Source organism: Artemia sp. Qi Xiang Cuo, chromosome 14 (assembly GCF_049724085.1).
Source record: "Artemia sp. Qi Xiang Cuo chromosome 14, ASM4972408v1, whole genome shotgun sequence".
In the NCBI taxonomy this organism is placed as follows: domain Eukaryota; kingdom Metazoa; phylum Arthropoda; class Branchiopoda; order Anostraca; family Artemiidae; genus Artemia; species Artemia sp. Qi Xiang Cuo.
In genome coordinates, this window is record NC_142807.1 from 18,650,179 (window position 1) to 18,677,599 (window position 27,421).

Genomic DNA, 27,421 nt, shown 5'->3' on the forward strand with positions numbered 1-27,421 from the left:
GTCTTTTGGTCAAATGATCATCTCCATCATCATTCCCCAAAAGTTCCAACTTAATACTCTAAACCATTCCTGAGATGTCTTTTTGACAACCTGCATGCGCATAGTGTTTTATTTAATTCATATAGTTCAGTGGGTGAATTGCATAACTTTTGCAATTGCATAACAGCCCTTGCCCCGCGGACTTTGAGGGGCTGACGTCCCCAGAGACACAGTTATTGGACGTTTCGCAGAACAAAATGGCTATCTGAAAATTTTGATTGGATGACTATAGGGAAAAAAGTGAGTGGGCGGGGGAGGGGGGCTGATCGCCCTACAGTAACTTTTGACTCATAAAAAGGGCACTAGAACTTTCAATTTCCAGTCGAATGAGCTCCTTCCGAACTTTCTACGACAACTCCTTCCATACGAAGCGCCTTGATAAATAAAAATCAACAAAAACAAATAAAAAAAATAAATAATACATCGAACCCACTTTACTTTTTACTCTAATACTAAGCAATCAGATTTCATTTTCAATGTCCATGGTACTTGAATTCCGACGATGCAGTACGAACTGAGATGTTATAATCCCTTGTACTGACTCCAATGACATTAAAAAAAAAAACCATGTTCTTCCGAGAGAAACCTAAAATATGCAATACTACACAAGTAAGCTTAAAAGGCGTACATGGGTATATCCACTTTTATGTTCTCGGTTTTGGAAACTGCGGGGGGGGGGGGGGAATTAACATTGTTCGTTAAAAAAAAAATTCAAGCCACAGTTAAAGGTGAAAAAGAATTACGAACAAAGCACATTTTAAGAGCTTCAGCAAAATACCTTTTTTTTGTTATGTTAGAAATTAATTGTTGTAATACACCAAAAACAGTTGAAAACAAAAATAAAATAATAAAAAAAAAGTTAGACAATATTAATAGCAGGAGAAAATTGAAAAAAAGCTGAATATATGTAATAGTAAAAGAAAAGTTCGGGAAAATTCGACCACCAATTAGATGGTACATATGTGCTGATTCATGCAATTACGTTGCAACACTGTGTATGGCATCACTAATCACTTAAAGATTTTGCAACAGTATTGGCTATTTGATAGCTACTAGCTGTGTGGGACCTGTCTAAAGGGACCTGTTGGGTGTTACTATTAGACATTAGTATTTTACAAGTAAACAAGCGGTCAATAGCCGTTTACTAACTTTCGCAACTGTGGCAGTAGCCCTCAAAAGCATCTAGATTGGTATTTTACGGAGCATAATATGCTCGTTCAGCAGGCAGGGTTGCCAGCTCCTGTGCAGCTTATCTGAGCCAACCACACCAATATTTTATACCAAAGATTATAATTAACTATTTACTATTAGAAAAAACGTAGGATTGTGCAACGATGTGAAAAGCATACTTTACAAGTTAAAGAGTAAAAATAAAGTATTTACCTTGCAAAAAAAAATCAAAAAAATCTGACGCTAAATGTGGCTTAAGCTCTTTCTGGATTCAGCATCCTACGCTTATATATTCTATATTTAGCACAAAAGCAAAGATTCGCAAATTTAGCGAGAGGATCAGAACACACTTCTGGTGACACTTCAGATAGAAACAGCTAGTGACCTTAGAGTGAACCAGGGCAAAGGCGGCGGGAAGTGTCAAAAAGGACCTAGAGTTGGCATCTTAAAGCACCATTCACACTCTAGTTCTAAATGCAGAACCACTTGCGTCACTGCAGCTTACCATCATCAGCACTTTTATTGATTATCAAAGGTTAGGGTTTCATGAAATTTTTTTTTTTTTTTTTTTTTTTTTTTTTTTTGTAGAGAAACATACTTATCAACAACAGTACTTTACAAAACTTTTATTAACCTACTTGCTTTGAGAGGAAACAGAATGCAAAGTAGAGGAATACAAAAGCTCTTCAGTCCAGATTAGGCAGGCTCTTTAGACTTGATTTTTAGTCCGGGTTGTTAAAACTAAATAGTTGAGAGGAAATAGTGATGAGGCGAAACCTCAAATGCAAAGTAGAGGAATAAAAAGGATCTTCAGAGGCTCTTTAGACTCGATTTTTAGTCCGGGTTGGGAAATTCAAATAGTTGAGAAAAAAGTGTTGACAAGAAACCTTGAATGCAAAGTAGAGGAATAGAAAGACTCTTCAGTCTAGATTAGACCGGCTTTTAAGACTTGATTTTTAATCCGGGTTGTTAAAACTAAATATTTGAGAGAAAATAGTAATGAGACGAAACCTCAAATGCAAAGTAGACGAATAAAAAGGATCTTCAAAGGCTCTTTAGACTCGATTTTTAGTCCGGGTTGGGAAATTCAAATAGTTGAGAGGAAAGTGTTGACAAGAAAACTTGAATGCAAAGTAGATGAATAGAAAGACTCTTCAGTCCAGATTAGACAGGCTCTTAAGACTTGATTTTTAGTCCAGGCTGGGAAATTCAAATGGTTGAGAGGGTCGAATACAAAGTACAAAAAATAGGAATACTCTTCAGTTCAGGTTAGACGGGGTCTTACGACTTGATCTTTAGTGTGGGTTAGGAAATTTAAATAGTAGTTTGTTAACTCAATAGCAAAGTTTTGAGACATAGTCGTAAAAAAATGAGATATCTGTCACTGAAAACTCAAAACAAAAAAAGAAAAAAGAATTAGCTTAAAATATTCACTATGAATTATGTCTGTGCTAAGCTCACCTCACGTTATCTTGGTATGCTGTTTTTATTCATTTTTTTTTTATTTAAAGTTCACCTTACCTTAACTTCATATATTGTTTTTAATAATTTTTTCATTTATTTTTCAAAAATTGAAGTCCACCTCACGTCAACTTGATATGCTGTTTTATATATTTATTCTTGAAAAATTTAAATTAATCTCACGTTAATTTGATATGTCTTTTTCTTCATTTTTTATTATTTTTTTCAAAAACCGAAATGCACCTCATGTTAACTTGATATGCTGTTTTATTCATGTATTGGCAAGAAAATTCACATTCCTACGTTTCACTGTCCTATGAAGCTAAACAAATGTTTAAGATGACCCTTTTTCTTTTTCTTCAACAAGGTGCAGTTTAAACCATCTCCTTATTAGCAAAGCCAATTAAAAAGCTAAACAAATTTTTAAGATGGCAGTTTTTCTTCAACAAGGTGCAGTTTAAACCATCTCCTTATTAGCAAAGCCAATTAAAAAGCTAAACAAATTTTTAAGATGGCACTTTTTCTTCAACAAGGTGCAGTTTAAACCATCTCCTTATTAGCAAAGACAATTAAAAAGCTAAACAAATTTTTAAGATGGCAGTTTTTCTTCAACAAGGTGCAGTTTAAACTATATCCTTATTAGCAAAGCCAATTAAAAAGCTAAACAAAATTTTAAGATGACACTTTTTCTTCAACAAGGTGTAGTTTAAACCATCTCCTTATTAGCAAAGCCAATTAAAAAGCTAAAAAAAATTTTAAGATGGCACTTTTTCTTCAACAAGGTGTAGTTTAAACCATCTCCTTATTAGCAAAGCCAAATAAAAAGCTAAACAAATTTTTAAGATGGCAGTTTTTCTTCTACAAGGTGCAGTTTAAACTATCTCCTTATTAGCAAAGCCAATTAAAAAGCTAAACAAAATTTTAAGATGACACTTTTTCTTCAACAAGGTGCAGTTTAAACCATCTCCTTATTAGCAAAGCCAATTAAAAAGCTAAACAAATTTTTAAGATGGCAGTTTTTCTTCAACAAGGTGCAGTTTAAACAATCTCCTTATTAGCAAAGCCAAATAAAAAGCTAAAAAAAATTTTAAGATGGCACTTTTTCTTCAACAAGGTGTAGTTTAAACCATCTCCTTATTAGCAAAGCCAAATAAAAAGCTAAACAAATTTTTAAGATGGCAGTTTTTCTTCAACAAGGTGCAGTTTAAACTATATCCTTATTAGCAAAGCCAATTAAAAAGCTAAACAAAATTTTAAGATGGCACTTTTTCTTCAACAAGGTGTAGTTTAAACCATCTCCTTATTAGCAAAGCCAAATAAAAAGCTAAAAAAATTTTAAGATGGCACTTTTTCTTCAACAAGGTGTAGTTTAAACCATCTCCTTATTAGCAAAGCCAAATAAAAAGCTAAACAAATTTTTAAGATGGCAGTTTTTCTTCAACAAGGTGCAGTTTAAACTATCTCCTTATTAGCAAAGCCAATTAAAAAGCTAAACAAAATTTTAAGATGACACTTTTTCTTCAACAAGGTGCAGTTTAAACCATCTCCTTATTAGCAAAGCCAATTAAAAAGCTAAAAAAAATTTTAAGATGGCACTTTTTATTCAACAAGGTGTAGTTTAAACCATCTCCTTATTAGCAAAGCCAAATAAAAAGCTAAACAAATTTTTAAGATGGCAGTTTTTCTTCAACAAGGTGCAGTTTAAACCATCTCCTTATTAGCAAAGCCAATTAAAAAGCTAAACAAATTTTTAAGATGGCACTTTTTCTTCAACAAGGTGCAGTTTAAACCATCTCCTTATTAGCAAAGCCAATTAAAAAGCTAAACAAAATTTTAAGATGGCACTTTTTCTTCAACAAGGTGCAGTTTAAACCATCTCCTTATTAGCAAAGTCAATTAAAAAGCTAAACAAATTTTTAAGATGGCACTTTTTCTTCAACAAGGTGCAGTTTAAACCATCTCCTTATTAGCAAAGCCAATTAAAAAGCTAAACAAATTTTTAAGATGGCACTTTTTCTTCAACAAGGTGCAGTTTAAACCATCTCCTTATTAGCAAAGCCAATTAAAAAGCTAAATAAAATTTTAAGATGGCACTTTTTCTTCAACAAGGTGTAGTTTAAACCATCTCCTTATTAGCAAAGCCAATTAAAAAGCTAAACAAATTTTTAAGATAGCACTTTTTCTTGAACAAGGTGCAGCTTAAAGCATATCTTTATTAGCAAAGCCAATTAAAAAGTTAATCTTAAGTGTTTACATGTTAGCACTTAAGTGTTTACATGTTTTTCAGTCATATACATTTGCTAGTATGACAGTGCAGCAACTAGTATAACTGTGGATATATGATTTTTGAAGATGGTATTTCTTCCTTTTCTTTAGCACATTGCAATAATATCAAACTCCTACCTGAGCCGTTCCAAGCATCCCCTTATTAACAAAGCCAATTAAAGAGAAGCATTCATTGCAATGAATTAAGTACAATTGAAGAGACACGGGATAATAACTGAAATCGAATAACATATTGCAAATTGTTGTTATAGTATGAAAGCTATTATGGGTTGAAAATAGTGTTTGTGGCTAAAATTGATACTATCCCACCAACCCTTCAGTTGGTCATTATATTTTTTCGATGAAAATACTTTTCAGGACACAAAACAAGAAGAAGAACAAAAACAAAGGAAAAAGGAATTAAGTTGAAACTGTTTATGTTAAGATTTTACATCTACAACTTCATGTTTACAACTTCAACTTCATTGTTGTCTTCAAGAAGATTAAAAATTTAATCTCATACTGCACTTAAGCGTCTTCATGTTTTTCAGGCATGTGCATTTGCTAGTATGACTGTGCAGCAACTAGTATAACTGTGCAGATACGATTTTTAAAGATTAAAGCCTTAAAATGTGCGGCAAAATTTTTAACTTTCCATAATAGGTCCTTTGGGTATCCATCATTTGTGAAATATGAAATTTATAATTTGTGATTTTTCAATTTTGTGTTTCAATATTAGTCTCACATTTTTTAAATTTTTTTAAGGATATTTGTACTGCAGTTTTGAGCGTCTTTAATAATTAATTATTTAATCATTTAGGACCAGTCTTATGCACTTAAAATCAGAGCAGATTTTTTTTTTATGCTGTTATTAAAACTCTTTTTAAACTTTAAAACTTGTAAACTGAATTTAGAGACATTTCTATCTTCAAAGAGTTATTAACATCTTTAAGTTCCAAAGTTAATATTTCATTAGTTTCAAAAGTTCCAAATAAATAAAATATCAAACTCCTACCTGTGCCGTTCCAAGCATCCCCTTATTAACAAAGCCAATTAAAGAGAAGTATTCAATGAGGTCATTCTGAATGGGCGTTCCCGATAAAAGCACTCGTCTTTTACACTTCAGTTCCATTAGTGCACTGTACGTCTGATTCTCACAATTCTTTAAGCGATGTCCCTGAAAGCAAAAAATTACGCTAGGGTAGACAGTCGCTTTCCAGACAAACTTTCTTTTATGCTTTGGAGAATTGAGCTTTCAGGAAACAACTCAAATATCAAATCCTGAAAATAAAATGAGCTAGCTCAAATACTTATCTTTGAAACAAGAAAGTTCATCCGGAAATTGATTACTAATCCTAAGGTTTAAAAGCTGATTTCCCAGATCAGCATTTACAAAAAAATTTTGATTCGGAGAAGAGAGGACATATCTCACAAGAGTAAAAAAACAGACAAATTACGCGAAAAAAAAAAAGAAATTATAGGACCAATCTTGAAGTGTATCAAAATTTCAAGAGAAGGGGATAGCCTTGTAGCCATTTTTGGTCATTCCCACCATTAATTAGATTTAACTAGATACTTTTCATAAGGCAATAAATTTAATTTGTTTAATTTAAATTTCATTTTATGCATTTAATTAAATTTTCACATGACAATTCTCCTGACCTTTTTGAGTTAGGCAGGTTCTACCATTGGATAAGGCCCATCCTTGCAATAAGACAAGTAACCAAAAATGACATGCTGAGTAACATATAGTTTCACCTTTATGCTGGATTGATTTGAGAAACAAATCAAACAGAACAACTTACTTCTATTACAACTTAGAATATCAAGCAATTATTTGTTTAAGAAAAAATATCATCTCCAAGCCACTTCGGATTTTTAATTTCATTTATTTACGATTGTCTTCCCTTGTTGAAGTAAAATATTCAAAGAAACTAATGACACTAGGCCTGTACGAGTTCTATATTTTGACAATTTAGCAAAGCCGAGATCTTTAGTCCACGATAATGATACAAGATCTTCTAAAACAATTAACACCTTACTAATTGTTTCAACCCGGTCAGCGTTTTCTGTACTACATAGGGGGATCAGGATGTTTACCAGCATGTGTCTGCCATTCAAGGCTATTTACCAGTGGAGATGCCATTCTAAAAATATTTTCTAAGGCACATTTTTTATTTATCCTGCATGCAGTAATGCAAAGATTACATTGTATTTTATGGATATAGAGTATTCAAAGATGTAAAGAGCTTGCCAGCCATGGCAAAATAAAGAAATGAATCTGAGAATGACAAATGGGTCTATGGCCAGTAAAGGAAACAAAAAGAACAAAAATCAAACAAATTTTTCGCCCGTATGGAGCAACGCGTTATATATATATATATATATATATATATATATATATATATATATATATATATATATATATATATATATATATATATATATATATATATATATATATTATATATATATATATATATATATATATATATATATATATATATATATATATATATATATATATATATATATATATATATATATATATATATAGGGACGTTCAATAAGTTCGTAGAATGGAACACTTAGAAATTGCAAAATAAGTTCTAACCCTGCATGCATGCTTATCTAGGTAAATGATATTCACAGCCTGAAAACTGTTCATTTTGCTTTGTCCTTTCAGGTATAAGAAGACTCCAAAGTCATTGAATCACTGTAGAAATGGATTCGTCACTGATCGAGTACAGGGCAGTGATAAAACTCCTTGTCAAAGAAGGTTCTTCGGCTAGAGAAATCACAGATCGGTTGGCAAAGGTGTACCAGCAAGATGCTCCCAAGTATTCCACGGTCGCCATATGGGCCGCAGAGTTCAAGCGGGACCGTCAATCCCTGGAAGACGACCCAATGTCCGGTCGCCCTTAGGAAGTGACGTCCCCGGAGGTCATCCGGCGTGTGGAAGACCTTGTCATGGCTGATCGTCGTTTAAAGGTCAATGAAGTTGCAACCGAAGTTAGCCTTTCTGAAGGGCCATCACGACCATCTTCATCTCTCCAAAGTGTCTGCCAGATGGGTGCCTCGAAATCTTCAAGTGCAAGATCAACAGCAGCGGATGCAGCTCAGTTCACAACCTCTCGAGCTCTACAGGAGAGACCCAGAAGACTTCCATTTGCGACTTGTGACTGGAGACGAGACCTGGGTACACCACTGGGACCCTGAGAGCAAGATCGCCTCCAAGTAGTGGAAACACAGTGACTCGCCACCTCCAAGGAAGTTTCGGACACAGTCCTCTGCAGGCAAGATGATGGCATCAGTCTTCTGGGATTCGAAAGGTCTCCTTCTAATCGACTACTTGCCCAGAAGGTCTACCATCACTGGTGCCTATCACTCGGATCTGATGGTTAAGTTGCGCCAGGCAATCAAGACGAAGAGGCGAGGAATGCTGGCTCGTGGTGTTCTTCATGACAATGCACCTGTGCACAAGAGCCGCGTGGCACAAGCCACAATCAATCAGATTGACTTCGAACAGTTGGCTCACCCACCCTACAGTCCAGATCTGGCCCCAAGCGACTTCCACCTGTTTCGTGCCATGAAGTCCGACCTTCGTGGAAAGCGTTTATATATAATTATATATATATATATATATATATATATATATATATATATATATATATATATATATATATATATTTAACTACTATATATTTATATAGTAGTTAGTCTGTTTTAGTTTTAAATACATTTCTTTATTTCTGTTATTTTAGTTTTAGATTCTAGTTGTATTGTTTTTTTTTTTCTTCTTATTTTTTATACGCTGAAGACGCCTTGCTCCAGACGCGTGAAAAATTTGTTTGATTTTTGTTCCCTTTGTTTCCTTTACTGGCCATAGACCCATTTGTCATTTTCAGATTCATTTCTTTGCTATATCGGGTCCTTTTTTTCTTTTATTTACCCAATTTGTTGATAAATACAAAAATAATTCAACATACCTCATCACATATCAATAACCCAATTTCTGATTGGTGTAATGCTTTGGCATGCAATCGAAAAGTCTCATAGGAAATAATGAGTATAGGATTTACTGGTCGTCTACTTTGCATAAAACTATCAAGATTCCTGTCAATATCGTCTTTTGAGCCAGAATCAATTACAAGAGGTATAACTCTTCCAAACAGCCACTTCCGTATTTCATTGGCCCAATTCTGAAAAAAAAACCACAATAATTAATGAAAGACTTTAGGCAGCTATTGCCTGGAGAAGTATTTTATATAAAAAAGGTGGCTCGGGACCTAGGGAATATCCAGGATTTTTGTTCCGGGGGGGGGGAAGATTTTTTTCGGAAGAAGGGGGGGGGTATCACAAAACTTAAAAAAATGCATCAAAATTTGTTTATATATTTATTTTTGTTACGTTTTTTTATGAGAAAGACAACATTTGGGGGGATTTAAATCTCGTACCCCCCCCCCCCTTGGATACGACCTTGCTCGGGACAACCTGTTGAAGAAAATGAATTAAAAAATAAAATCAAGACTAGATTACTGAACATAGTAAAAACACTTTGTGATAAACACAACTGTAACTTTCACATTCTCCCTCCTACAGCGCGAAACATATAAGACATACCTCAAGTACTTCGACCTTAGAATTGTCAAGATGTCAACTGACCTAAAACCTGAGTACCACTGCTACTACTTACAACTCACTGCAGTACCAAGTCACACGAGGCCGACACAGCTACGCACGCTCCTCTTCCATCCCAATCTATTGAAAGCCCCCTCTTTACATTCTCCCAAGAAGTTCCATTTCCCTTAAATCTTTCCTTAGGACATCCTTCAGCACATTGGGGGGCGATCTGCTTTTTATTTGGCCCAAGATACTTGGCCAATAAGGATGATCTTTGGAAATCTGTCATCCCTCATCCGCAGAACATTTTTATAGCCATCTCAATTAGAAACAATATACTTGAATTAAAATTGATCATTCAGAAAGGAACAGAAAAGGACAAAATACTAGTTTTAGAATAGTACCAGAAGGGAAGCGTTGATGAGGTAACATAAAATTTATTACTAAAGGTTTGACGACTACTGAACTTGAATTAGAACTTCAAGGCATAAAAAGAATTACGACCACAAAAAAACCTAGACAAATCTGGAAACTTATCTTCACACACAGTACAATGTAAAGGTGTTATTTTTAAAGAAATCATTAGGTATTTATGGCGGCATTCTTTGAAACTAGTAGCAGACAATTTTCCAGTCTGCTGAATCCAATAACAAAATGAAAAGCAGTTTTGTCTTGCTGCCAAATCTTCACATTTCGTTTGCACCATTTTCTTAAAGATATCCAGGAAATTCAGAAGGAGATCCATGAGATTTTGAAAGAGATTCGTAAGATTTGAAAAGAGATCCGTGAGATATGGAAAGAGATCCGTGAGATATGGAAAGAGATCCGTGATATCTGGAAAGAGATTCGTGAGATTTGAATGCAAATCCGTGAAATTTGGAATAAGATCCGTGAGGTTCGGAGAAAGATCCATAAAATCCGAAAAGAGATGTGCTGGTAAAATTACGTTACCAGACGAAGAAATTCCTTAATGCTGAAACAATGTAGAAAAACTTAATTACAATTAACTTACATGATTTGAAAGTTAGCTTACATATTTAGAAAGAAATTACCTTATATAATTAGCTAGTAACAGTTAACTAGTTAACTGTAATTTAATTTATTTACAATAATCAAAACTAATTTCTTATGCAATTATACATTATACAATAATAATTAGATTTATTGTTGTAATACAATTTTATCTATAAAATTACATATAATAAAAGTTTCCTTATCATTTAATAATAAATAAAACAGATATGTTTATTCAATACACATTAATTCAATTCATTAATTTAATTATTTAAATTATTAATTACAATTAACGAATAGCACAACTAAGATAATGTAATAAAATTATAATTAATATATATAATTTGAAGTATAATTAAAAAAAAGTTTTATGTTTAATAGAAAGGAGAAAGAACTTGTACATGAATTACCTTAGTGATAGATCATATGAAAACAAAAGGAATGTAAAGAAAGTGGAGAAAGCATTAAAATATGAACTAAGGGGGTGTGAAGGGGAGGCCATGGATAAAATTGCCGAGGATCTGGAAGATGCAGCTAGACGGCATAATAGTAAAATATTGTACTGGCACGTTAACAAATTGAGAGGGAGTAGTCAATGCGGACTTGGCCCAGTTAAAGATAGGAATGTGACCGCAATTAATGATAAAGAAAAAACTAAAGAGAGATGGGCCGAACATTTTGAGAAGTTTTTTAACCGAGATAGACTTAAAGGAAGAGATATAGAGGGAAATGAAAAAGTTTGTGATACCTTGGATGTGAAGGAAGATTTGTTTTGTGAGGAGGAATTAGTGACAGCACTAAAAAGACTAAAAAATAATAAGGCTTCAGGTGCTGATAGCGTGGTAAATGAGTTTCTTAAATATGGCGGCTCTGAGGTTAGAAATAAGTTACTGAAGATTATGAATATGATTTTTGAAAAAGGGGAAGTACCAAATGATTTTAGGAAAACCTTAATTGAGCCACTTTATAAGAATGGTGATAAAAGTGAGTGTGGTAAATATCGAGGGATTAGTCTGGTCTTTGTAGGTAGTAAATTACTTAGTAATATGATACTTTTTAGACTGAGAGATGCCGTAGACAAAGCTTTAAGAGAAGAACAGTGCGGTTTTAGAAAAGGTAGAGGATGTGTCGACAAAATTTTCACTCTTAGGCTAATAATTGAGAAGTTCCTGAGTTTTCAAATACCTTGTTCCTCAGTTTTATAGATTATGAGCAAGCGTTCGATTCTGTTGATAGAAGAGCTTTAATAAAGGTTTTATCATTGTATGGTATACCAGACAAATACATTAAAGCGATTAGTGCTATGTACGAGAATAACACTGCTGCGATAAAGGTAGGAAATGATGTAAGCAGCTGGTTTTGTATCAAATCAGGAGTTAAGCAGGGTTGTGTTCTATCCCCCTTTATATGGATCATTTTGATGGACTTTGTCTTGAGGCGCACTGGAAAGGCAATGGGAGACCACGGAATCAAATGAGGAGAAAAAAATCTCCTTGACTTAGATTATGCTGATGATTTAAGCATCCTAGATGAAAGATCCTAGATGCAAGTGTGAGCAAAATGAATGAAGTTTTAGAGGTTTTACGAGTTCATGGTGTTAGAATAGGTTTGAAAATTAATGTTAAGAAGACCAAGTCACTAAGGCTAGGAATAAGTGAAGATGAAAAGGTGATGTTGGGCAATAAAAAAATTGATCAGGTGGGCACCTCCACTTACCTTGGTAGTATTATTAGTAAAGATTGTGGGAGCACTGAAGATGTCAAAAGTAGAATAGCCAAGGCTCAGGGTGTTTTTTCACAGTTAAAAAAAAGTTTGGAACAATAGGAAGATAAGTCTGCAAGCCAAGATTAGAATATTAGAAGCTACAGTGATGACAGTGGTCAAATATGGCTCTGAAGCATGGGCGCTCCGAAAAGCGGATGAAGATTTGCTAGATGTTTTCTAGAGAAATTACTTAAGGATTGTTCTGGGTACCCAGCTGACTGACTGTGTTTGAAACAATAGACTATGCAGAATATGTGGTTCAGTACAACTCTCTAGGGCTATAATAAAAGAAGGGCTGAGGTGGCTAGGGCACATTGTGCGGATGAAGGATGACAGATTGCCAAAGGCTATTCTTTTTGGCCAACCATCTAGGGTTAAACGGAAAGCAGGTCGTCCCCGTCTGGGGTAAGAGGACGTCATAAAGAAAGATTTAAAGGAAATGAGAACTTCATGGGCGGGTGCAAAAAGGGAGGCTTTAAATAGATTGGGATGGAGGAGGAGCGTATGTAGCTGTGTTGTCCTCAGGCGGCTTGGTGCTGCGGTGAGTTGTTAGTAGTAGTATAATTTTTTTTTACCTAATTTGACCGAAAGTAAACGTCTGGTTACCTCGTAACGGTTATCAACGTATTAACTGGCTACCTTCCTCATGACAATTCCTGATTATCTTCTTCCCTGGGCCGGAAATTTATCGAAAAAGTTTCTTTATTCGATCAACATCATTTAGAATAATTTCCTTTAAAATATTATTATAATAAGAAAATAATTAAAAATAGATTTGCTCGGTTTTATTTGAAACCAATGACTTGCAGATGAATTTTTTTAGAGGAGATGTTTTTTTTTTTTTTTTTTTTTTGTCTTCGTAACTATATTATAAAAATTCTTTGCCCTTTTTGCAAACTAGAACGAAAAAGCTTATTATTTAGACAAATCAAGAGTTTAAATGTTAAAAGAAAAACAAAAAAACAGCCAATTGTCAGTAATATATTTACATACCTTTACCAAGCTGCTGGGGGCAACAATAATTGATTTTTCAATTGTCGGTTTACAATCCGGACTTTGCTTCAATAAAGTCCAAACAAGGGTAATACACTGGAGGGTCTTACCAAGGCCCATTTCATCTGCCATAATACAACCATGCATTTCTTCTATGCGCTGCCCTGTTACGCAATCGTACATAAATTTGACACCCTAAAATAAATACGGTAAGGTAGTTCCCGGTAAGGGACCTAAGGTAAGGAATTATGGTAAGTTTAAACGTGGCGGAAAAAATCACCGGCCTCTAAAAACAACTGCTTGACCGGGGAAAATATTGCTATTTAATTTTTTTTTGTATTTTAGAGTAAAAAAAAAAACAGAATTATAAATAGTTCAGTCTTCAACCTGAGTTTAAAAATTGAGGTTAAAAGCAGTGGTTGAGAGAGTACGCATCATATTCAAGTCAGCCCTGAGCATATTATTAAACACTAAAATGAGTTAGACAAAATAAAAAATGAGTTTTTTTCGAAATGAAAATAAAGAGTGGCATCAGAACTTACGCAGTGAAATTATCCTGTAGATTCGAGGATGGGGGCTAATACTTCTTCAAACCCCAACAATTTACGCAAAAACTCGACTCTTTTTTAATGCTTCAACAACAATGCTTTAATACAGGAGTAATATGGTAAAAGGAGTAATCTTTTTTTTTATTACAATGCCTCAAGAATGAAAAGGGTTATTTATTCGCATTTGCTTTTAGCATAAAAAATCTCATTTCACGTCTTTTGAACGGCATCAGTAAATAGACTTGAAATTAACAACTAGCTATATTTGTTACAGTTCCGTAAATACTGAAATATTTTCAGTAAAGAAATAGTCAAAAGTTACTGCTAGGAGCAACCCTCTTACATAGAGAATAATGCATGTTCGCTTTAATTTTAGTGTCGCGCTCTACTTTCATTTAAAACAAAAATATACTTTATTTAATTTCTACAAGGATGGTGGCGCTTATGTTCTAATCATAAATAGCTAAAAAACTGTCTTACTTAAATTATAGTTTACACATTTGAGGAAGATGATAGGGTATGCTTAAAAGGCTCATTCATAGTGAGACGTAATTAACACTGGGATTTATCTAATAGTAATAACAAGTTCTGGTTACATTTCGAAGCAAGCTAGAGCCGGTACCGAAAATCAATTTAATTGACCCTGTTTTTAATTTAGCTAACGATAATTAGCTATCAATCCCTGCCCATAAAAAAGGGATTTAGAAAGGGAAGGAATTAGAAAAGAACTTAAAGGAATACAACTCTCAGTCTGAATATTTAAACGGCAATTAGTAAATAAAGCTGGCACTCTAAAATGCTTTCAGTAAAGTATTAGCCAAATTTTACCACAAAGAGCAATCCCCCTGCATACAGGATAATGTATGTTCGTCTTACGTTTCAATGCCACGCTTTACTTTCATTTGAAAAAACTTCATGTTTTACTTACTTTCTACAAGTCTGGTGGCGCTTTTGTTTTAATAATAAAGAGCAGCAGAACTGCTTTATTCAAATTATAGCGTATATACTTGAGCAAGAGTAAAAGTTATGCTTAAAGGCTCATTCACGTTGAAACATAGCTAACACTAAGATTTAGCTAACCGTCATAATAAGATTTACTTAAATTCGGGAGCAACCTAGATAGGATAAAGGATGGAGATCCCACAAAGCCCTTAATGGCAAATAGGGTGTCGAATCGGCATTACAGTTGCTGTAGCTTTTTTTACAGGGAAAGGTAACAAGTCTGTCGCCCAATCTTGAGGCAGTAGGAATAGAATCCCAGGCTCTGTAATGCCAAGTAAAGTATCAATCTACTCTGTTACCACAGAGGGTACTTTGAATTTGATTTTAATTTAGTTATCACAAGCCAATTAGAGAGCTTCATTACCAGTCCTTATCTCTAGAGAAAAGTAAAGGAATTTAGAAATGTGAAAATTTATTTACGATGAACATTGTATTCAGAGCTTTGACTAGACACTCGGATACACCTTATTATGAATGGGTCTGCTTCAGCTAAAATTCCATTTTTTAGAGTTTCGGTTACTATTGAGCCGCGTCACTCTTCACTTACAGTTCGTTACCATGAACTGTTTGAAAATCTCAACGGTTGTTAACTAAACCTTGGTATTAGTTAAATCTCATTGTCAATTAGCTTTAAGTGACTGTTGAACAACTAAACAACCAGATACAATCATTCGTCATTTCCGTGTGCTTATTCAGGCTATTTACAGTGAGTGAAGCATTTTTGAGGTTATTAACACGTCTTTTATTTACTTGTTTCTTTTTTTGTGTTTTTCTTTCGTTATACATTGCGTTTAATATAATTCGACCCTTTTTCCCGTTAATAAAGGCTCCCGGACATGGAGTTAAAATATTCAGATTTTTACTATTTAAAGTTAGTTGTTGTTTTTTTTTTGTTCCAGTTTTCTATTTAAATCATACCCGTTTTTATCTCTTAAATTCAGTAAACAACCACCAACATTGTGAGTGTTATTAACACAGGTATGCTTTGCATAACTGAAATTCAATTTCCAAATTCCTTTTTCCAAATTCTTTTTCCAAATTCCTAGAATTAGGAAAAAGAAGTCAAGACGGACTTAAAAACTGATTCTTAACAAAATTTTGTCTCAATGACTAAAAAACACATAAATAATTAGAATAGGTTAGATATGAAGCAATTTAAAATCTACAAACAGGTTGGTGATTTTTTTTTTCTTCTGTTTCTTCTTCTTTTAGATCCACTGGCGATTCTTGTGTCAATAAGGAATCCTCTAGTATTAAACAGCAAAAAATTAACTTTTTTTTCACATTTCTAACAAGCCTTAAGAACAACCTTGTTAAGAACGACAATATATTGATATAGTGAATTTAAGTTTTTTTTTCCATTTATTGATGTATGCACTGTCAGTGAAAGCTCTATATTTCCTTGTCAAACCATGAAAAAGTCTGCGAAGTGCGTGTTAATCATGACCGCAATCATCGGGCCAATTCAACAAAATTAACGGGGGGGGGGGACAAGATATTTCCACTTTTTAATGAATGAAGATCTAGAGGGGAGGAGTTTGTTTTGTTCGATTTTTTTCAATGAAAATACAAAAAAATCAAAATCTAAGAGGGCACTTACTCCCCCCACAAGAATTGAAGTCCTTGACAGCAATATGGTCTGCATTAATATTCTGCTTGGCAATACACCTAGGGACCAATCTTCCCAGCTGCCGCAAGGTTGGACGACAGATTTGTTACTAATCGCTGTAAAAAAAGACCCAGCAAGCAAAATGTTGATGCTCTATGTAAAAGCAATGCCTTTGAAAGATTTGTATCCTTTTTTATACTCCGTTAACTTCAATTCAATTGTATTATTTCTCAAAATTGCTTTAAATAGAATTTAATCTTCCTAAACCACAGGAAAAAAGTTAGGTTAACTGGAGTTGTTTCCCCTACAGGTATTTTCCTTATAAATTTTCAAACAAATTATATAATCACGGCTCCACTACAGAGCTCCAGAGGATTTAAAACAAAAAATAAATTCTCAAAAAATGCACTTTCGGTAAAGGAAAAAAGTAAGCAAACCTCTCTTTGATGAGGCCTTAAGATCTTTGAAAGCATAGGATCCACAACCACATGAACAAGGCGCTCATTCCTGAAAAAAAAGGAAATTTTTCAAAACTATATACCACAAACTGGGGGCATTTCATACGCTGAGTTAAAATTCGCGATCATTGAAGAACTATTTGTAACTATTCTGACCCATCTGGCTTCCATGTCCCACCAAAATTGAAAACATTCATAAACATTAAGGCGATAGTTTCTACTGTCCTTCACTACTTGTTTAAGAGATATTTTGATAGAACATAGTAAATTCTGTCAAATAAAACAATCCAGTGATGTTGTTACATGAATTCTGGGCTTTAAAGGTGGTGGTGTTATGTTGATGGTTCGGGATGAGCTTGCACCTCAAAAAATTAATGTACCACACTCGAATGATTATGATGAGATTTTATGGGTCCTCGTTCGGGCCAAACGACTCCCAAAAAGTGTTGCTAATATAGCTATTTGCGTTTTTTACTCTTCACCGAGTCAACAAGCTTCTCAGAAAAAAAAATTTATAAATAAGCTTTCTTTAAGCTTAGATTACGTGACAACAAAATACCCTAACGTTGGCATTTGTTTAACTGGTGATAAAAATGATCTAAAACTAGATTTTTTTCTTAAAAATAACAAACTAAAACAATTAGTTTCGTTTCCCACGACAAAAGGAGGAACTTCACTTGATGTTATATGTTCAAACCTTTCTGAATATTACCAGAACCTCCAAGAGCTCCCACCTCTTAGTGAAAGCTACCATTTTATGTAGCATTGGAACTCCCTTCCCTCGTATAAAATTAAATACGTTATTGAAACTTTTTCATATAGACCTCTAAATGATAATGGTCTATTTATGCTCGGTTCATGGATTTCAGAAGAGAACTTGTAAGACGTATACTCCTCGGATTCTCCAGATGAAAAACCATCGATTCTTCAAAACAAAATCCGAACCAAGTATGAAGAATGTTTCCCCGAAAAAACCGCCAAACGCTCCAACTCTGATAGGCCGTACATAACTTACGAAATAAGTATTTAATTCGACAAAAATTGAACTACGAAAAAAACAAAAGAGAAAAAGAAGCAAACAAACTACGTAATAAGATTCGAAAAATGACAAGAGAGGCTGCCGCTTCATATTATAATTCAAAAGTTGAACACCTTCTCCAAAGCAAAACTTCAGCATGATACAAGGAAATAAAAAAACTTTCTGGCAAAGGTGCTAATAGTCTAAATTTTGGTCTGGATCAAAGTGATAAAGACACAGCTGACCAGTTAAATAAACATTTAGCAAAAATTGTAAAAGTCACTCCCTTTTTTGTCTGGACATATGGGAGATCTCCCGTCAACAACATCGATAGATACGCTGGCGAAAATCAGTGAAAGGAAGTTTTTATTAAAATAAAGAAGCTGAAACGAACAAGTATAACCCCTATTGATGTTCCTGTGGAATTACTTAAAGCTTTCCTTGATAAGATTGCTCGCCCTTTGACTAATATTTTTAACTTGATTTCAACTACTCATGAATACCCGTCCATTTGGAAAACTGGGCACATTACCCCTATTCCGAAAAAAGGACTTGAGCTGGATTTTGATGGAGTAAGACCGATAACTTTAACACCCACTTTTAGCAAAATTTATGAAACTTTTTTAGCAAAATGGTTATAAATTCAAACTGAACTACTAATTGATTGAAAGCGATTTGGCAATATGTCAAAGACGTCCAAAAAGCATTACCTGATTCGTCTGCTTGATTTTATTTTAAAACATTCGGTGGAACCAGGTAGAAGGCTTAGCCTTTTAACAGTCAATTTTAAAAAAGGTTTTGATTTAATACAGCATGATATGTTAATTCAAAAGCTACTTGTGGAATTTTCTGTAAATCCTAATTTATTTTCTTTTATTCAAAGTTTATTATCTAACCGATTTCAAAGAATATAGCATAAAAAAGTTTTTTCAGATCCTCAGTCGGTTTTTTGCTCCTCAAGGGACTATTTTAGGCCCAATTTTATTCCTAGTCATTTTTAACAACATTGCCAGGGACATGGCAAGTATATGGAAGCACTTCGATGACTTAAGCATAGTAGAAATATGTGATAAAGGTGACTCCAGCAGAGCGGCGGTAATCATCAAAAAGTGAGACACGAGTTGGTGTCTTCACTGATTACAGTGAATGAAAAAAAGAGTAACATGTTAACATTTTATTTTTTTAAGAATTTTAGACCTACTTTTGATCCCCCTGCCCCTGAACAACAAATTGTAAATAAAACTAAATTACTAGGAATAAACATTACTTCTGATCTAAAGTGGGAAGCGCTCACTACAGAGTTGGTGAAGAGAGGTAACGCTAGCTTACAAATATTAAAATTAATGACAAAATTTCGCGTTCCACCAACCCATCTTTTAAGAATTTATTGTACTTTTATTAGACCACTTTTGGAGTATGCTGCCCCTGTGTGGCATTTCGGCTTAACTCTGGAACAATCTAACCGCATCGAAATAATCCAGAAACGTGCTCTTGTTAAAATTTCCCGTGGACCTGAAATTCCGTATTCTGAACTATTAGTTAAATTTGATTTGGTTTCGCTGGAGCAAAGGAGGCTGAGGCTGAGTATGGATTTCTGTAAAAAATGCCTTGATAATAATAAACACCGTGATATCCTTCCCTCAGATTTTATCCCTAAACGACCACCAAGGGGGTTGTTGCGGGACCAGTCCCGAAGCTGACAAAAATAAAAGCCTAACATTTGCGGTATGATAGAACGTTTGTTCCCAGTTTCGTGAACGAGTACAATGTTACCCTCTAAAATGTAGCATCTTTATTCATGTTTATTTGTGTATTTTTATGTATTTTTATGTATTAATATGATGTATCTTTATGACACATTGACCTATGATATGTATTTATGACGCAAACCGTAATTTGGCAATTGCTATGAAAGTGTTTTTAGAATAAAATGATTTGATATATTTCATTAAAACGATTTTCGTTGAAACTTCTTAGAAAACTTCGCAGAAAGAAAAGACTCCTTTGGCAGAGTTGCAATGTGGCAGAGTTGACGTAAGAAAAATATTCCGCATTGTAAAGGAAATATCACTCCAAGGCACTTCTTAACTTTTACAAAACATTACAGTACCCGTCAACACCAACAGAGAGTTGACCCACCATGTTAATAAAACAAAAATTAGGAAAAATGATAAGAGACACCAAACGTTAGACGTCGTGATTTTTATCGACACTAGCACCATTTCCTACTCTTCTAAATTATCCATACTCTTTGGGCTGACAAATTACAGCTTTTCGAAATTAGACTTGTGTCATAGTTGTTAATCTTTATAGTTAGAATAAACAGTTTTAGGCCTATGGTCCCAGCCCCCCACCCCTTGAGAAAAGTACATATAGACAGTAGCCACACGTTTTGAGCCAATCCTACACTGAGCTTGACTAAATCTCACATACACTTCATAGACATATTCACTAGAAACGTAGGCATGATGCCGCGTTGTTGGAATCAGGATCATATGAGCGTTGATTATTTGTGTAGTTTCAGGACCCTGGAACACCATCCACTCCGTGTATATAACATTTTATAAATTTTAAATCATGATCATTGAGCGATCGTTCCCTGACACCCAAACTAACTCAAACTGCCCCAAAATCACTGACACTCACAGTCAACTGATTATCACACTTGCTTAATTTGTTGACATGCATCTCACAGTGATCTGCTAGCTACTTGCTACGTATTAGCTCCACACAGGGAACCGAGTGAACCCCATTAGAAACTGAAAGTATATCTCAACCACTAAACTTCTAACCCGAAACCAAGTACTTACAACTCAACCTAGTATAGGTATAAGAAACCCAATCCAGTTCATTCAAAACAGGTAATTCGCCTGAAAGAACTCAACTACTAATACTGAAAGCTTGTTTCAGCACCAAGACACCAGAGGCCAAGCAGCAACGCACGCTCCTCCTTAACTCTAATCTACTCATATCTTAACTCTTCGCCTCCCACCACTTATTTTTTTCCTATTACATCGCTCGACTCCACTTTGGAAAGGCCTGCTTTTCGTTTGAGCCCAGGTGAATAGCCAAAAAGTAAAACCTACAGTAATCTATTATCATTCCTCCGTGAAATGTGGCCTATTCTACTAAAATTTTCTTTCATTATAGCCCAAGCAGCACCGCACGCTCCTCCTTAACTCTAATCTACTCATATCTTAACTCTTCGCCTCCCACCACTTATTTTTTTCTTATTACCTCGCTCGACTCCACTTTGGAAAGGCCTGCTTTTCGTTTGAGCCCAGGTGAATAGCCAAAAAGTAAAACCTACAGTAATCTATTATCATTCCTCCGTGAAATGTGGCCTATTCTACTTAAATTTTCTTTGATTATAGCCCAAGCAGCAACGCACGCTCCTCCTTAACTCTAATATACTCATATCTTAACTCTTTGCCTCCCACCACTTATTTTTTTCTTATTACCTCTCTTGACTCCACTTGGGAAAGGCCTGCTTTTCGTTTGAGCCCAGGTGAATAGCCAAAAAGTACAACCTGGGGTAATCCATTATCATTCCTCCGTGAAATGTGGCCAATTCTACTTAAACTTTCTTTGATTATAGCCCTAGATAATAGGATTGAAGGGCGCTTTTCGTAGAGCTCAGTGTCTCAGTAAATCAAGCGCCTAAAACTATCCTTAAACAAGTCCTCTGGAAGATTTACCGAATCTTTTCTTCCAGCTTTTTTTTTTTTTAGCAACGTGGGCTACAATATTTTCTCACGAAAAAAACACTGATGTAAACTTACGGATTCACTTTCAACTTTTCATGAGCTGAGAGCTCTGGAGGATTATATAGGACTAGCGCCCCAGGTTCTTCGGGATCGTGAAGAGATATCCTCTGGCCTGTTCGACGTATCCCTAAGGATCTGCCATAGCCACTAGGGTTATAATTGGAAATGGGTATTCGAAAGGGCTGGCATAAAATAGCCTTGATCAGCTTCTCCTGTAAATAAGATTCAGATTTCACATGATGAAAAAAGTAGTGAAAAAAAATAAAAATAAAGTCAGCAGTGAAAGATTAAACAGCCAATCATACTTGAAAGAGTAACCAACATTCAACTACAATTCAACTTTAAGCACAAATTACTCAGTTAAGTTACAATTTTAATAATTACCAACAGTTTCTTAATCATTCAGAGAATAGATGGCTTAGGAGCTGTAGAGAACAGGGTTGCCACCACGGTCAGTTCCTAAACTGCAATAGTTGCCTAAATTTACGTGCTATACAGCGATTTTCGGAGCTATGGTAAAAAAAATTCAACTGTAACGGTGCTAATTAGATCACTTTTGTGCTATTTTAGCACTTATTTTTTAGCCACCCTGAGCACGTGCTACAGTGATACACATAATAAAATAGAGCTAAAATAGCACTTTCATTCTAGAGGTGGCAACCCTGGTAGAGAGACCATCCAGTTAGAAAAGTTTTAGGGAACATTTGGGCACAGGAATGAAAATATATCAATGTTATTTGGTTCTTTCATATACATTCCTTTAGTAGCGTACAATTTTTGTTAGCACTAGAATGCCCTGCACCTCCCTGACCTCCTCTTCCCCCAAATTTTGACTGTTCAGCATATATCAAAGAAAGATATATAAAATAATGCAAATTTTAAAGAGGGCTGAAAACTTCGTTATTTTAAAAATTTCCTCCAACAATCAATTTTTAATTTGAATTCTCTCGTGGGCAATCCTTCATTTCCAATTCCAGCAAAACTATCCCCAACGATTGGCTTGTTTGTTCCTAAACATGCGAGTATATTCAATTCTTACAAAATCAATGGCTGTTATATATAATTCTAATATGCAAAATAAGTTTTTTTCTTCCAAGATAAAGGAAAATATAATGTTTTTAAATCAACAGATATTATCCTAAATATGAGGCTATCCCACCTCTTCACCAATTAACGCTAAAGTTTGACTAGTGCTCCCCCGAAAGTATTCTAGAATATAGTAAACACAAAAATATGTAAACCTCTAAAATTTATAAGAATTTTATAAAGTATTTTCGAATACAATAAAAATATACATCTGAAAGCCTCTAAAATTTATAAAAATTTCCGAAACTGTTTTATAACATAACAAAAACGTACACCTGAAAGCCTCTAAAATTTTTAATTCTTTAATAGAAAGTATTTTAGAATACAACAAAAACAAATATAAAATCTTTGAAATAAAAAATAAAAGTATTTTAGAATAAAATAAAAACATATGTCTGAAAATCCTCTAAAATCTATAAAATTTTTAGAAAACATTTTAGAATACAAAAACCATACATCTGAAAATCTCTAAAATTTATAAAAATTTCACTATTTAGATCAAATACCAGTCAAAACGTCTGGACAGTTTAATAAATAAAGAAATACAATTCTTGTCACACCAGTCATATTGCAGTTGTACTAAAGCCTTTATTTGTGTAAAAAACGATATAAAACAATACTTCAATTTGAAAATTAGGGGTCGAGAGAGTTGCAGAACTCAAATATAGGATAATTTCTGCTCGTTTAAAGTTTAAGAATTGCTCCTTATTTCCATCATATAAATATTTTGTATTTTTAATCAATTTCGGTTCATTTTAATATCATGTACAGAGTTATCCGACAAATTAGAGGCTTCAACCCCCCCCCCCCTGCTCTTTTTTTGATGGTTAATTTTCACAAAAAAAAATGTATATTCAAATATATTTATTTTAAAATAAACTGGAATTATACCAAAAACGATAGAGGATGCCACCTTCATGAAGCCCAATTCTTTATCTAAAGTTGAATAATTGTTATCATAATGGTAAGATAGCTAGAAACTATCGTTTTCTGTTAAGGAAGTACCGCTTTCACAATGTCAGAGGAAAAAGCCGCCTCAACACACCTTTTGAAAGCTTTGCATATACACAACCCTTCAAATTAAGGAAGTTTAGGAGGTAAAAAACCTTCCCTTTCATATTGATGAAGAGTCTCTAACGGAGGTTTTGAAAATTTAAGCCTAAAAATTGACTTTCTGTGGCTTTAGGCAGACCTCTTCCCCTTCAAAAAAGGCCCATTGACTTTCCAGCTAAAGAAAAAAGGATGAAAACTGATGCTAAAGAGACAGTTTATTTTTAAGAAAACTTAAAAAAGAGTAATCTTCCAAAAGAGAAATAATCAACTTAGCTTAAATTTTACAAGAATATTTGATTTTGTGTTCTTAGTTCATTTGCCTTCTTTTAAAAATACCAATTAACGAGATTAAGTCCGTTTTTTGATTATAATTAATTGAAAAAAAAAACTCAAAAAAAAAAGTTTTTCAAAGAAAAGTAAAGGTCATATTAAACTTCAGATAAGCAGACACAAATACCTGTTAAAATTCAAACTAGAAATGACAAGAAACTACTATTAAAGCATAAATGAGACCCAAAACAAACAGAAATTAAATAAAGAATCATAGCAGAAAAAGTACAACAAGTACTAATATAAATGAAAAAATTACAAGGAATTACTATCAAAGAATGAATGAAACCCAAAACGAACAGAAATTAAATAAACTATCATAACAAACATACAATAGGCACTAATATAAATGAATAAATAAATCTTAAAACGAGTCAAACTTAAATTGAATATGCAAATAAGCTTAAAACGAACAAAAATCACTGCAAACAAGAGTTAGGTTTTGCCTCCTTCTCTCACTATAAAATCTAAAACCTACTGCGTCATATTCTTTAATAATAATTTCTTGTTGTTTCTATTTTGAATTTTAACAGGTATTTGTATCTCCTGATCTGTAGTTTAATATGGCCTTTACTTTTCTTTGAAAAAATTCTTTTTTTGAAAGTTTTCTTAATTAATTTTTGTTCGTTTTGATTCCAAAAAGTTTCAATTTCTTAGAAAATGCCTTATTTCAAATTCTTTTTTTTCTCAACATTAAACTTTCATCAAAGTAAAGAAACCACCTAAGTAAACAAGGTATCAAGGCAATCAAAGTAACAATGAGCAAGTTCCGTAACTCAAAGCCAGTTCCCTGGGGCTGAGGTGGGGGTTCAAACCCGGAAACATATTTATTTGGCCTTTGAACCATTTTGAACAAAATGGCTATGTCGAAATTTTGACCGAGTGCCCTTTTGGAAAGTGGGGCGTGGGGTAATTGCCCATTGCTCACTTTTGACTCTTAAAAAGAAAAACAACTAAAAGTTTCTATTTCTGATCAAACGAGCCCCCGCCAAACACCCCTTTCACAACAAACTTATATTCTAATAATGGGCAACTTGCATAAGTTACAATCTTTTCCTTAGGGGCTAAGGAGGATTTCTCAACCCCTAAGTTATAGCAATTTGAATTTATGACTATTTTGAACAAAATGGCTATTTCAAAATTTTTATAAGATGCATTTGGGGGGAAAAGGCACAAGGGGGGGGGGGGGAAGAGCGTGTTACTTTTTGATCATTTTCGATTCTTAAAAAGGGCACAAAAAAATTTCGATTTTGGATCAAACGAACTTCCTCCAAAGTTTATACGACCATACCTTCCATAGAGGCTTTATATGCTAACGATGGGCTGCTAGTATAACTTACAGCCCTTTCCCCTGGGTCTGGGGGGGGGGGGGGGTCAAATCCATAAAGAGAGCTATTTGACATTTGCACGATTTTGAACAAAATGGCTAACTCGAAATTTTTACTGAAAGCCTTTAGAAAAAAGGGTGGGGGAAGGGGTTCCTACCGCCTGATTACTCTTGACTTTTAAAAATGGAGCTATAATTTCAATTTAAATCGAATGAGGCTTTTATTCACCTCTTGACTAATTCGGACACAATGGCCATCTAAAAATTTTGATTGGATGCGTTTGGGAAAAGAGGGCTTGGAAAAGGAAGGGGAGGGGGCCTTGAATTCCTCCAATCACGTTTGACTCTTAAAAAGGTCACTAGAAATTATCGTTTCCAACTGAATGAGCCCCCTCCAAAGTTTATACGACCACCTTTTCCGTAAAAACTTTAGATGTCCCCAGGGCATAAGTTACAACCCTTCCCTCATTTTTCTTTTTTTTTTTGGGGGGGGGGGTATTTGGATCCCAAAGGTTTATCTCCTGATCGGTGGAATATTTCAAACAAAATGGCTATCTCAAAATTTTGGTCGAATACATTTGGGGAAAAGGGGAATTTGGGAGGGGGGTTAGCTGCCTTCCGATCACTTTTGATTCTTAAAGAGGGCACTATATATTATGATTTACAGTCAAATGAGCCCCCTCCGAAGTTTATACTACCATCCCTTCAATAAAAACCTTATATACACCCGGGGCATAATTTACGACACTGGCCCCCTGGTTCTGGTGGGCTGTGTTATCCCTGAAATCTTTGTAATATGATCTTTGGTATATTTTGAACAAAATGACTAAATAGAAAATTCAATCAGACGCATTCGGGGAAAAGAGGGTTGGCGGGGACGGGGGGTGGGAGGGTGCTAGTTGCAATCGGATCACTTTTGACTCTTGAAAAGGGAATTAGAACTTTCAATTTCGAATCATTTGAGTCCCCTTCGAGGTTTCTACGACCACATCTACCATAAAACCTTATATACACCAAGGGCATAAGTTAAAACCCTTCCCTCGCGCTCTAGGAGGGGGCTAGGAGTTCCTCTCTGATATCTTTTGCCTCTTAAAAAGTGAGGTAAAACTTTCAATTTCCAATCAAATGAAACCTCTCTGAAGTTTATACGAGCATCCCTTCTATAAGAACCATATATGCCCCCAGGGCATAACTTACAAGGCCTGCCCCCGGGAACAGGGAGTTTTGTGTCGACCCCGGAGTTTTTGTAATATGATCTTTGTACTATTTTTCACAAAATGGCTATTTCAAAATTTTTATCGGATATATTTGGGAGGGAAAAGGGCGTCAATGGGGGGGGGGGCTAGTTACCCTCTGATCTCTTTTGACTCTTAAAAAGCGAACTAGAACTTTCAATTTTCAATCAAATGAGCTCTCTCTGAAGTTTATACAAGCACCCCTTCTACAAGAGCCATATATACCTCTAAGCATAACTTACAGCACCTGCCCCCGGCAGGCGTTTATATGAGCCCTTTCTGAGGTTTATCCACCAAATGAGCCCTCTCTGAAATACGAGTATCCCCTCTATAAGAACCACATATACCCCCAGGGCATAACTTACAACGTCTGCCCCCGGGCCCTGGGAGGTTGCCAAAAAGGGTACTAGAACTTCGTATTTCCAATCGAATTAACCCACTCTGAAGTTTATATGATGACTCCTTCCATATGAAGTGTCCCTGGAAAAAAATTAAACATTGGAACCGTATAGCCTTTACTATAGGCAACGCAATTGCAGTGCCTCTGATAAAATAATAAACAAAATTACAATTGATTTCATAGGCTATTATAGATCAGTACAACTTTGAATTGATAAGCATAAGTTATCCACCTGTTAAAATTCAAATTAAAAGATCTT

At 34.6% G+C, this 27,421-nt stretch overlaps 1 protein-coding gene across 1 annotated transcript in view; it reads right to left on the reverse strand.

The window, feature by feature from the left end:
* okr (DNA repair and recombination protein RAD54-like okr) overlaps window positions 1–27,421 on the reverse strand; it is a 76,801-nt gene that overhangs the window by 39,170 nt on the left and 10,210 nt on the right. Inside the window, exons 3-7 of the mRNA XM_089099873.1 lie at window positions 21,747–21,943; window positions 16,926–16,995; window positions 13,330–13,524; window positions 8,925–9,137; window positions 5,951–6,112 (exon numbers count right to left, since the gene is read on the reverse strand). Of these exons, the coding sequence (XP_088955999.1) occupies window positions 5,951–6,112; window positions 8,925–9,137; window positions 13,330–13,524; window positions 16,926–16,995; window positions 21,747–21,943 (837 nt within the window). The remainder of the gene's footprint in view (window positions 1–5,950; window positions 6,113–8,924; window positions 9,138–13,329; window positions 13,525–16,925; window positions 16,996–21,746; window positions 21,944–27,421) is intronic.